The sequence below is a fragment of the Porites lutea genome, chromosome 10 (genome assembly GCF_958299795.1).
Source record: "Porites lutea chromosome 10, jaPorLute2.1, whole genome shotgun sequence".
Taxonomy (NCBI): Eukaryota; Metazoa; Cnidaria; class Anthozoa; order Scleractinia; family Poritidae; genus Porites; species Porites lutea.
Genome location: NC_133210.1, coordinates 32353287 through 32365911, shown reverse-complemented (window position 1 = coordinate 32365911; position 12625 = coordinate 32353287). Strand labels below are relative to the sequence as shown.

Sequence of the window (12625 nt, the reverse complement as noted above, 5' to 3'; positions counted from 1 at the left end):
CTGGTAAATTTTTAACTCTATGAAACCACAGGTAGCCCAAGCTCGAAATATGAGCATCGGCGAGCATCGGCATTGTTGCGTTACATTCAAAATATAAGGATTTGTATAGGAAAAAAACCTATCGTTTCTGTAACCTACGAAAATGAAAAAATTTCAATAAAAAACACCTTGGCTTACTTAAAATGTGTGTTACGTCTCTCCCGTGTGCTTGACGGGCCGATTTATGGCCGTTTTGTGGGTTTTTATGTGAACGGTTTTCTCTCTATATACGGAGAGACGTAACACACATCTTAAGTAAGGTAAGATGTTTTTTATTGAAATCCTTTCATTTTCGTTGGTTACAGAAACGATAGGTTTTTTTCCCATACAAATCCTTATATTTTGAATGTTACGCAACAATGCCGATGCTCGCCGATGCTTATATTTCGAGCTTGGGCTACCTGTGATGAAACTTTCCGCTATAAAAGAAAAAGCTATCTTTCTTGACCGCCGCCTGAGAAAGGTTATTTATCCACAAAAAATACATCTGATTTGACCCTGGAAGTGTTCGGGTCAGGGAAAAAAATGAGAATGGTAAAATAAGTGAAATGGAATAATAATTTGAAACACAGAGTGAAGTCAGTTAATGTTTTTGCATTTACAAACAAATTTAAGTTGGTAATGAAAGGTAATGAACTTGAACTCTGGATAGCTTCTTTTAACAACATGCAACTTTATCACAGTACAGAGTTACCCTTGAATGTTGATGGTTAACAAAAATTGCGCAATTTTTACACCCTCTATTGAGCGGATAATTGGGAAGGTCCCGAAGGTGTCCGCTTAATGGAGGTTTCATTAGGAGCCGCATATAAAACAAGGAAAAAAACTTTGGTTATCTTGAAGCCGTGAAGAATAAGAAAGCACTTTGGTTGGAAGCCTGCGCGATCAAACTTCTTTTGTGAAAAGACATTGGGAGGGGAAGCCTGAATAAAAAGGAAAAAGAAGAAGAAAAGAACACGATGGCGCCCTTCACCTTTAAAAAAACAGCTAAAACCAGGGGCAAATTGACACTTTAGGATGGTGGGATACTGATTGGTTTACATGACGGACAGTTTGCTTTGTCCCTGGGGAAAGCCCTTCCTTACAATTTCTCTAAAGACCTGTAAAGCTTAATACGGACACCCAGTTAATAAGGACACTTTTTATGGCCCCATCAGTGTCCGTATTAACAGGGTTTCATTGTGGTTCATTTATAGTCTATTTATTTTTGCAAGCGCAAGTTACACTGTATGAAGTTCCATTTCAGTACAACAGTAGAAATTCCTTACAGCCAAGAAACTCTTTAAAATTTCCTACATTAGACGAAGAATGAAGAATACACTGTAATTTGCCATTCTCATGCAGTATCCCCATTAACATGTAGGAGAGTGTAATAAGGAGCATTCAATTTTAACTCAACGACTCCATGACGCCGTCTTATTATCCAAAAATACTTTTGCGTTAAAAAATTCTAAAAATCGAAAATAAGTTGATCATGCGAAGTCAGCCGACCGTCTTAATACATCTTTAGTTAATATGCATGGGTATATGGTTTGTTTTGTCCGTCATTGTTACTCCAATGTTAAAAGGAGCCCGTCTAGAAATATCGTCTGGAATTGTCTATTACTAACAATTATTGCAGCAAATCAATGAATTAATCACCAGAATCAAGGAAACTTGTCATCAGCTTAAAAGCCATGGCAGCTAGATAAATACATTAAAATTGATCTCAAACGATCCAGACCACACTTTCTCCCTGCAATCAGCTGAATTGTCATCCCTCAATTTCACCAAAGAAATTCAGAACTGCTGCGGGCGATAAGATGATAAGCTTAACAGCAGCGGTCTTTACCTTCATCATTTTCAGCTGTTCCTCTGCCTCAGATCCAGGGATTCAACTTAATATTTATTCCCAGGAAGAAGTCAGTGGGTGTTATGTTTATAATCAGACACTGGGCGTCTGCTTTGATGTAAAGACCGGTTCAATAAAACTGACGCGGAAAAGCACTGGAACTGTACTAGCCATCTTTCAAGATCTGGGCCAAAATATAACTTTGTATCAAGTTCTGGACAAGCCTTTCATCAGGTACGTCACGTACTAAAAATGGTTAAGTTGGTTGGAGGTTCGGCCACTGACTTCAACGATTTCTCTTTCCGCGAATCCAACATGATTCTTAAGTTCAAATTTGATCAGGGATCCAAGGTTCAGAGGTTTGTTAGACCGGGAGGACTGCTTTTTTTACCTTAGTAAAATAAAACTAATTTACTTTAATTTTGTGGGAAAGTTTGGCGCAATGGTACAGTGAAACCACCACCACCCATATGACCTAATGGTAATGCCACATGTGTGTTTGTTCTCCCCCTTTCCCCTCTCCTTGAAAGCCAGTATTTCTAAAATCACGTTTATCCGCGGAACATAGTCGACGAAGAGCCACCTTGTGGATGTGTTACCACTAAAATGATTATTTTGTGTTGATCAGTGGTTAACGTATAGCAATCTTGTAATCTGGGCTTCGAATCATTGCCGTTTCACGACATTTCTTCACTTGCTTTGCTTTGTCTCAGTGTGTCACCAAATCAGAGGCGAATAAAGATGAATACTGGCGACATGTACCGTCCAGAGAGGCGAAACAACACTATCAGATTTATATACACAGCTTGGATAAGTTCCGCTGTTTGGGGGCTTGTGTTCGCAATAAATCCCGTTGTGCAGCAGTGGCGCTTCTTTTCCCACAAATCAGTTTGAAATGCAGTGAGCTTGACGTTGTGGCTACACAGGTTGATTCATTCAAAATTCAAGACTTAGAAAAAGAAAAAGCCAAGAAAGGCGTCGAAAAGATAGATAGATAGATAGAGTTCAAAAGAGACATACACAAAAATAACAACATTCAACGTAAAAAAAACTTACAGAACTTCAATTAGGGAATAAACAATCACTCAAGCAAAGTGCAAAGTTCTTGGCGCCCTTATTATTTTTCTGATTAAAAGACATGAATGCCAGTACAATTAGCTCTCCCTAGATATTTTAACACCTCTCTTTCATTTTCGACGGCATGTTCAAGATGTAGCGATGGTTACCATAGGTTTCGAATTAAGAAACAGAATGGGTTGGTTCTCAGACCCAGGGTGGTACGATTCAAGCTCAATATACAGAAAAGAGAGGCAATGATTTAGCATTAAGTGAAATATTTAGACGAGACTTAATTTAAATTAGGAAAAACATATACACTTTAGCAAAATTATATTTCTTTTTTTAGTTTTTCTGTTCTAAAATAAACAATGAGCCATAATGGGAGAGAATCGGAAAGCTAATTATAAGAATCCCTAGGAATTCCAGCTTGAAATCAATGGACATTTAAACATTCATGTTTGTCTGGTTTAAAACATCCTGCAGCTAAAATCAATTATGACTAAGTTACTGGGGTTTATCTTTCCACAGATCAGGTCCCTTAATGGTTTATCTCCCTGATTATGTCCAGAGGGAACCGGATCACATGAGAGTTTTCGCACAGTGGATCACTTCCCAGAGTGCAAATGGGCCAGACCCGTTGTTCTGGAGCCAATACCAGCAAGCCTTGCGCGCTCTTCGCGAGATCCCGGAGCTCTTGCTGATTGACCGGGCAGCCACAGCGTTGAGAGATAACAGCACATTGCTGGAGATTCTCTCGCCTTTTTATGGCCTTCTTTACAACCTGCTGATGACGTCAGGGGTAGAGATACCACCAGAGCTTCAAGCGCCTGACATGGCAGATGAGACTGCTGACCAGTATGGAGCAAAAGAGACGCGCTGCTCGAAGCCCACGAAGCATGACTGCCGTGGTATGTGCGGTGCAGGATGCAACTGTTGGGAGTGGGTCTGTGGCGATTGCTGTTTCCACCAATCCTGTTACGAACATGACCTGTGCTGCAAGCATGCACCCTGGAGTTCGTATTGCCTCTTACCTTTTGGCATATTTGACGGGCTTCAAATATCATGTGAAAGATTCAGCGATTTCGAAGCATGCCTTAAGACCACTTCATCATTTTCCTCGTGGTTTCCGGGATGGAAATAATCCGCAAATGTTAAGGCAACCAGTCAATCCAAGGACTGATTTTGAGAATTACGGGATCAAGTAAATAGAACAGTAGACAAGAAAAATTCATCTTTTACTCCTAAATAGCCACAGTTAAGTTGACTTAAAATACCAAATGCCATGTCGCAAAATACTGTAGAGCTCAAAGGGCTGCTGAAGAGGTTTTATTTAAATGATCACCAATTTCAGAAAAATTTTTGTTTGTGGAATCCGGAATCCTGAGCTTTGAAGTCCAGAATACAGCAGAGCTCAAGGAATCCGGAATCCCACTAACGATTGCAATCCGAAATCAAGTACCTGGATTCCGGAATCCAAGACTGTCTTGGATTTATTTTACATGGGGCGACAGAAAAAAGAGACTTTAGGAGTGTAAAGGTGAATTCTTCTGTTAGGGTTTTTCGAAACTGTAAGAATTACTTTATTCGAGATAAGGTTTGTTCCTTACGATCAGACCAAAGACACTTTCCTTTAATATTAGCTCATGGGTCTTAATGTAATTTTACCACGGCGGGAAGATTTTTGTTTAAAATGAATCACTCTACATGTACAAGAGCCATAATGGCATAATGACATGTACCGTGTTTAGTAACAAAGAAGGGAAATAAAGTTTCAGGTTAATGCTTGCTATGGGAATAACATCGACGTCTTTTTTAAAAGCTAGTAACGCCTAGAAAAAGATCGAATGTCGAGTGCACACAGTTGATTTCTACGTTGTCTAATTTATTGTATTTGATAGTTACTAATTTACCTTCGAATTCGTACTACATACATACAAAAATTTTCATATAATAAGCAATGTAGGAACCCCCCCCAAAAATAAGTTGCAATCGTTACAACATAGGGCTACATGCCGCCAAAATTTAATGCAGGTGCATGTAGGTAGAGACGGTTCGTTCAACCAAGACAGAAAGTTAAAACTTTCTGCAGGGGGAATGGGAATGGATCTGTCAAAGAAGCAAACGACATGACGACATGACTGCTTCGAAGGTGGATTGACGTAATCCCGACGCACCCCCACCCCAACCCCCACCCTCTCCAAAAATTAAATATTTTGGGGTTGAAGTCCGGCTTTGACCGCTACTGCAGTAGTCATAGTTACATAAGATTTGAGTTCATGGTTCTGACCCTTGGCCGATATGATCTGCCTTCCGACAGCTAGGGTTTCCCATTTAATTTGCTCAATTTCCAATTCCTTTTCTAATTTGACCGGGGATAGCCGTGATTTTGCTGGATAACTAAGCAACGACTCCTTGATATCTAACTGCTAGTCCACCACCACACAAATTCATTTCATTTAACGCATCCAGTCTAGATAAACGTCGTCTTCTCGCTAACAAGATCATCATCGAAGTCTGAATCATTCGCTTGGAACACATCATCATTCGAATCAACTGCGCCACGTGTGTACTGTTCCATTTCTAGTCGCTCATATGACATGCCTTCCACGCCCTCGAACCCAGTCTCCTCTAAGCTCTCTGGCAGTGGTTTATTTAGGGTCTCTGGTAAAATCAGGCTGAGTAACCCAGCAGAAAATGAACACATCCCGAATATCATCATGGGAAGGGGGCGTGTGTAGATTCCCTAAAATGCGACAAAAAAATTTATATTACACTGCACTGTTAAGGTACTGTACAATTCCGAAAATAAGCCCCTCCATGTATAAGCCCCCCAATCCGGTAACGCAAAAAAACCCTCCGTTAAATCGACCCTCCAAATATAAGCCCCCCGAGGGCTTGTACTTGGAAAATTGCCCTCAAATACAAAGCAAAACAAAGCAAAAACGGAAAATTTCCTTCCAATTATAAGGCTAGCCCAATCGATTTTGAAACGTTTCCCTCCATAGATAAGCCCCTCCAAAAATAAGCCCCTCAAAAAGGGCCTTTGAAAAATATAAGCGCCGGGGCTTATTTTCAGAATTTTACGGTAATTAAAAGCTGAAAAAGGAAGTAAGTGAGACTGACAAACCAAAAAAAGCATTCAAAACTTTGGTAAACAATTGCAAAAATTTTGAACAAGAAAACTTACCAAGAAAACAACAAAAGGAGAGCAAATGCCACCGATTCTTGAAGCCATGGAGCACACACCCATTCCAACATTCCTATAAAATAGTATGATTGAACTATGAAGAATATAAATTTTAATTAAAAAGCTTTTTTCTAACACTTCCTCCAACGGCTTGTGATTGGGCTTTAACTGATTCATGTACAGGACTATGGGGTGTCTTTTCAAGAGAAGGAACTCTATGAATTTAGACTCTTCAAGAAAACACCTGAAATTCAGCGTAGTTTTGACAGAACGCCTTTTAACCCTTTAAGCCCCAGTATCCACATACAAATTCTCCAAACTGATCTCCATACATTTCCTTTAAAAATAAGTTGAGAGAATTTAATAAAACATCAAGGCATTTTCTCTTTCGTGATCATTTTTTACATTCTTACAACCTTATCTCTTGACAGTGTATGGACATTGTTAGGAGAAAATTGCTGTTGGTCACTATTGGGAGTTAAAGGGTTAAGGAAAGCAAATAAGCCGATTTAAGGACCTTAGGTTGATTTCCTATTACTGAGTATTATGTTCAGTATTAGTTTCTTTCAAATTTTAAAAGCCATGTTAAAACATGTCTTTTTAAACAAGCTTATAATCTGTAGTAGAGTATTTATTTCATTTATTTTATTATTTACTTATATTATTATTATTTTATTTCATTTTGTTACACCTTTTATCTGCTCGTAAATTTTTCTATTTTTAGTCTTTTCAACTTCCTGTAAAGCGCAGTGGAGTAGCAGGGTATTTATTTCGTTTATTTTATTATTAAATACTTTTTTAAAAAAAAAACTTGGTACCTGCTTGTAAATTTTATTCATTTTTAGTCTTTTTAACTCATTGTAAAGCGCAATTGATCAAGCTCCATGAGAAATGCGCTATATAAGTTTTAATTAATTATTGCAAAATTCTAATTAATTGTTTAAGACAGTAATGTACATTACCTAACTACTGTGGGAAGAAGTTCTGCAGAATAAATATAAATGACAGCAAATGAAGCAGAGATTCCAAACTTGCCAATCATGGCAAAGATGGTTGTTAGAATCCTGTACACTGGTTTGGTACCTGAAGAGAGCAGAAGAGTGAAAAGAAATCAATGCCTTCAGGTTATGTCTAATCCTTTAAATATTCATCACTTATTAACAAGAGTTGGAACCTCTGTTAAAAGCAAACTGTTATTAGTTGGCCATCCTGTATCTAGCATGCAGTACGTTACAAGAGACACGGGGAGCAAAACTGTCAGTAATCACTGTAAAAAGAACTTCTGTTAAAGGGCCACTTGCCCCTTCCCTGTAGGTCACGGCTGCTTCATAGAATTTTGACTATACCATTAAGGACAATGGACCAGACTTATATTACTTAAAGACTTTTATTGTGATTCAATTTTAAATCTTAAGTCCTAGTTATTGCACAGCAATGGGGAAACCTGGGACACTTTTTGGGAGAATGACATTTAATTTTGTTTCTGGCAAAACAAAGTAAAAGGTCAAATTGTTTACAGGATAAGGAAGTGGTAGGGAGGAGACTTTCACAGACCACAGACCTGTTTGAAAAAATAAACAGACCAGACATGCTGTTCCCCCTATCGTCATGTAGTAACACAGACTACGACGACGTCCAATCCTGAAAAAAAGGACAATCACTGTATCAAATTTCAGTTATGCTGATTATAATCATAAATTAAAAACCACCTATGCATTAAGATCCAGATCTGGGTCGTGATACATCACCAGTATGGAATTTCTGCACACATTTCTATTTCACAGGGAAACCAGTGATGGCATCATGAAATTTCAGCTGTTTTCTCATGCCAATCCACTCCCAGAACCCAAAATCTCAGAGTACTCTAGGTAACCACTAAGAGTCAGACAATTACACATTCAAATACTACATTGCGTTACTGTAATACCTCTACTTACCAATTGATCAAACAAACACTGGTAAGGTAGGCAGGAAGCTCCATTAGGCTTGATAAAAAGAAGTTTTTATAGATATCACCACCCAAATGCTTGGTGTTCAAAGATAAACCATAATACACTAGTGTGTTAACAAACCTGAAGGAAAAGAACAAAATTAAATAAATCAACAAATATTATATTATTGTACAATGTCATGAATCTAGTTGATTGCAGTCTTGTGTAACTTGTAAACCCATGATTATTATTTTCAATAAATCAAAACAATTTATTAAAAAATGAATTAAACGATAAAACAATGAATGAATGAATGATCCACCAACAGAGATCTACTTTTTCAATAAATTCATTTTTATTGCCATTTTTTTTTATAAAATTGGAAAGGGGATAACAATGAATTTATTGAAAAAGTAGTTCTCTGTCTGTGGATTATTTATTTGTTCACTTTTTTTAATCATTTAGGCCATCCCCATAAAATGTTTCGTTTCCCACCGCCCTCCCTCTCGTGAAGGTGGGTCGGTCGGTTGGGCAAAAAAACAAAAAAAATGAATGAACACATGATTGCATATTAAATCTCACGTTTAGTCTGCAAGATATAATCAGATGGTAAAGATGTATATTAACAGGACTATCAAATATCTAAAAAGGCTACAAAAACAAAGTATCAATGATAATTTAAGACAATTGGTGTTAATAGGACAAGATCGTGTGCTTGTAAATCAAAGTACTTGCTTCTTTACAAGTGATTCTGGAATTTTTTTTTTTTACTTTTCCAAAAAAATGGGTCGGTCGGGCGATGGGAAACGAAACATTTTATGGGGATGGCCTTAATTCATTAGGTAGTTTTAAGGGGTCACAAAGTTATCAGTGATATAACCTGTCATGTGTAAATATCCTAGTTAAGATATTATTTCATATATTATTGATTTATTTAGATTGACTGGCAGACATACCACAAATAAAACAATACTATAGTAACTTTAGCAATCTTCAAATTGGAGAACAGGTCTAAACATCCATATTTGTTTCCAACAACAGAAAGTGGACGGTGTACTTGTAGAAGAATCTTGGGTACAGCTATACCATTTTTTCTTGCAATGCTAGACAAGATGTCTTCAGCTTCAGCTAAACGACCACGGATTATGAGCCATCGAGCTGATTCAGGAACAATTCTGCATTTTCAATGAAAGTAGTATAAAAATTACAATAGTTCACTGAATAACGTGTGGTTTCCAAAAGTTATACAGTCACATAAACCTATCTATAATAAATATTTACACCTAAATTATTCTCCCTTGAAAAAAGATTCCCTTGAGTTCTGAGGTCCCCCTTACTAAAATGCTAAAATCACCCTTTAACTATGAAAAAATTTGTATTTAAACTTCAATCGAATAGTGGCCAAGGAAAGAACATTTTTTTTGCAAAAGTCATAAAAGATAAAATTATAATACTTAGTAAGCAAACAATGTGCTAAAGAGGTTTCATTTAACTGGTAACACCACAGGATTTTGTCCACAGAGGTAAGAACAAGAACAGAAGTAAGAACAAAAACTCATGATTTCCACAAAATTTGGCCCAGGAGTGAAAACTAAGATTTTTTACCTTGTACAGTTAACAGAATGGCAGAAGGTTAAATCTGAGGTTGACTGAGATCCTTGTTTGAAATAATTATTCTTTGCAGCAGTCCAAAACAAACAAAGCAAGATGTTGAGACAGAGGTTGTTGTCCTAGCTGTACGGGGCAAGTATTTTTTTGTCTAAAAAATAGGTCAGAATTTTAACCCCAAGCTTTACTTCCATCAGCCAGCTCCCTCCTGACCAAGTTCAAGTTCAAGCCTATTTTGCACAATTCAAGTTGATACAGTATAAAATGGCTTACAGAATCAGTAGGTTAACAAATCAGGAAAAAAAAGTATAATATACAGGTTTGTTGAAATGTGCGCAGTGACCAAAGTATCCGAAGCTTTCTTGTTGGTCACTGACCTCCTGTCCCCTCCGCTCCTTGCCCTGCCCCACCCACTGAAATGGGCAAATATATTGTAAAACATTGAAAGACTGCCCACTCAACCATTATATAGCAGATTTATAGAACTTACCTAAAAAATAGTATAAAAACACAAAATGGTAAAGAAAGCAAAACAGATAATGTCCTCCACTCACGGACCAGGTAAGCAACTATGGGAAGAATCAGTATACCGGTTGTAAAAAAACATTGTGCCATTGTACCAGCAAAGCCCCGATAAGATGGTCCAATAAGCTCTGTCGCCAGGACAAAAGCTGATAATATCTCTCCACCAATACAAAAACCGGTGAAAAATCTCAGCAAAGTGTATATTCTGTATGTTGGAGCAAATGAGCTTGCAAAACCAAACATTACAAGTCCAGTAAATGAAATGTACCAAATTTTTCTTCTTCCAAATTTGTCTGCAAATGCTCCGAGTATCAGAGCACCAAAGAGTGTTCCAGTCATTAGAACTGACTGCACCAGGTCAGCTTTGTACGCATTTTCACAAATAAGATTCCACTACAAAACAAAACCATTTTCACAAGTCAGTATGTAGTTATTATTATTGGCCAGCTATGAAATATCATCATCATCATCATCACTATTATTATACAATAAAAGCTCTCCTAACGGACACTTTTATAAAAAGGGCAGCTCTAAAAATATATGGCCGCCTTCACAAACCCTGTTTTTTCTCAACTCCCATACAATCTTTGTATTTTTACATTCCTGTATTGTAGCCAGTGCCAGTTACGGACATCCTTTTCGCGCCCTGTGGGTGTCTGCTCATGAGAGCTTCCACTGTAATCATAATTTACATCAAAATGATACAAGAATTTATATAGCATCATTTCCAAATGCTCAATAAAAAATGAATAAATTAAGGAAATCAGCATAATCCTAAAAATGAAACACATTTGACTTAATCAAATTACAGCGAACTAAAGTGAGTGAAACCCTGTAAAGTGACTACCTTATCACCTGGAGTATCAGGTGGTATTGACAAGATAGATGCATAAATTTACTGTAAAGAGGTTATTGGTTAAGAAAAATTTATGACTGATCAATATTTGTTGTTTTACGTCTGGGCCAAAAAAAATTATGTTGGTCAAAACAATGAAGTGGTCTTTAAGTGGGATTCGACGGTGCTTCGCAATGAACTGTAAGCAGATTCATTTAGGGGGTGCTCTTGTGACATGTTGACTTTAACAGCTACTCCAGCTCTGACATCTTGAAATCCCAATTGTTTAATTATTGCGGAAAACTGCTCAAATGTAACTTCATTACACAAATGAAGAGTATATACACATGTGACTTGAACTTCCCTGGGAATTCCCCATATTGGTGTAATTATATCTTTTCAATATAATAAAGTTAATGTTGCTGTTTCCTTGTTGTTTCCTGAATTTGATCTCTGGCACTGGCTACCGTTTCCTTGATTTTAGGAAGTACAGAATTAAAAAGGGTTTCAAATTGCAACCTTAATTTAATATTCGTGGCATTAATAATTCATTACTGATGGCAATTATTGTAGATTGAAAAAGTATGGTCAGGTCAGTGAATTTCAAATAAATGAAGCTGCCAGAATTAATTTCGTAGTCAAAACAACCGCTTAATATTTCAGCAAGAATTGTGAACAAGCTAAATCCCTTTGTTTATGATAACAATTATTGGCCTCCATTTGATCAGTTGGGGGGAATTTTAGCAAAGTAAAAATATAGCTATGACAACTAGCCAACTAAAGCGAACTCTAATAAAGTAGTATTTATATCTGAATCTTCAAAATTGTATAATTTTTAGTTATCAGACCTACATTCAAAGTTCACTGTTAACTGAGCAAAAGAGCACCCGATACTGTAATCAGTTACTCTGATATTGGTTAGCTTGGTACTAGTTGGTTTTTACATATTTTTTTTTTCAACAGAAGCAAACATTTAAACGTACCTCTGTGACAATGGATGTGAACTTGGAAGTGTATTGTATCTCCAAACAATGTGACTTATTCCTAGGGCAGGTTTCGTTTGCGGAAGAATTTAGACAAGACCAGCTTGGCTCGGCGCCCGCGAAAACTTGCAACAAAAGTTGAAAAGCAGCAGGAATTAGAGACAAATTCAACAACACATATAGCCTCCTCTGATGTGGTCCAAACTCGCCAATGATCCTCAAAACGTGGTCAAATTCCATTTTCCTTTTTCCCCCAGTGATGATTCAATTGATTTTCATCGGCGGTCATTTCAAGAAGCTCGGTGTTCAGTGTGCGATCGCTTAAACCGCGACGGCAAATCCGGGTCTATATCTGCAGTCACTCTCTATAAACTAAGAATATCCTTTCCACATTAACGTGATGATGTGCTGTCCTTTTCATCCGCTGAGCAAACGTGAAAATTCACCGCCATTTGTTCCCTTGATCTTTTGTTTTACCCAGGAAGTAAAATTAGAGATGACGAGTTAGCGGAACAGGTGCAGCTAAGTAACCAGGTAAGACATTAGAAGGCCTGGCTCCTTACATAACCGAGAGGAGTGGGAAAGGAAAATTAATCGAATTCTTTCGTCTTCGCTCTGTTGTCTTGG

General features: G+C 37.4%; 2 protein-coding genes across 2 annotated transcripts; one reads left to right on the top strand and one right to left on the bottom strand.

Annotated features, from left to right (window-relative positions):
* Positions 1 to 1841: 1841 nt before the first annotated feature.
* On the top strand, positions 1842 to 4070 carry LOC140949763 (uncharacterized). The gene is made up of 2 exons (XM_073398902.1): positions 1842 to 2104; positions 3458 to 4070. The coding sequence occupies exons 1-2, from the start codon at positions 1842 to 1844 to the stop codon at positions 4068 to 4070; spliced, it is 876 nt and encodes a 291-aa protein (XP_073255003.1).
* Positions 4071 to 4334: 264 nt separating this feature from the next.
* Positions 4335 to 12526, bottom strand: LOC140950466 (solute carrier family 22 member 15-like). The gene is made up of 8 exons (XM_073399698.1): positions 11999 to 12526; positions 10146 to 10573; positions 9004 to 9222; positions 8054 to 8188; positions 7678 to 7757; positions 7079 to 7199; positions 6117 to 6189; positions 4335 to 5672 (listed from the first exon to the last, which is right to left on the bottom strand). The coding sequence occupies exons 1-8, from the start codon at positions 12236 to 12238 to the stop codon at positions 5400 to 5402; spliced, it is 1569 nt and encodes a 522-aa protein (XP_073255799.1). The 5' UTR covers positions 12239 to 12526; the 3' UTR covers positions 4335 to 5399.
* Between the last annotated feature and the right edge of the window lie 99 nt (positions 12527 to 12625).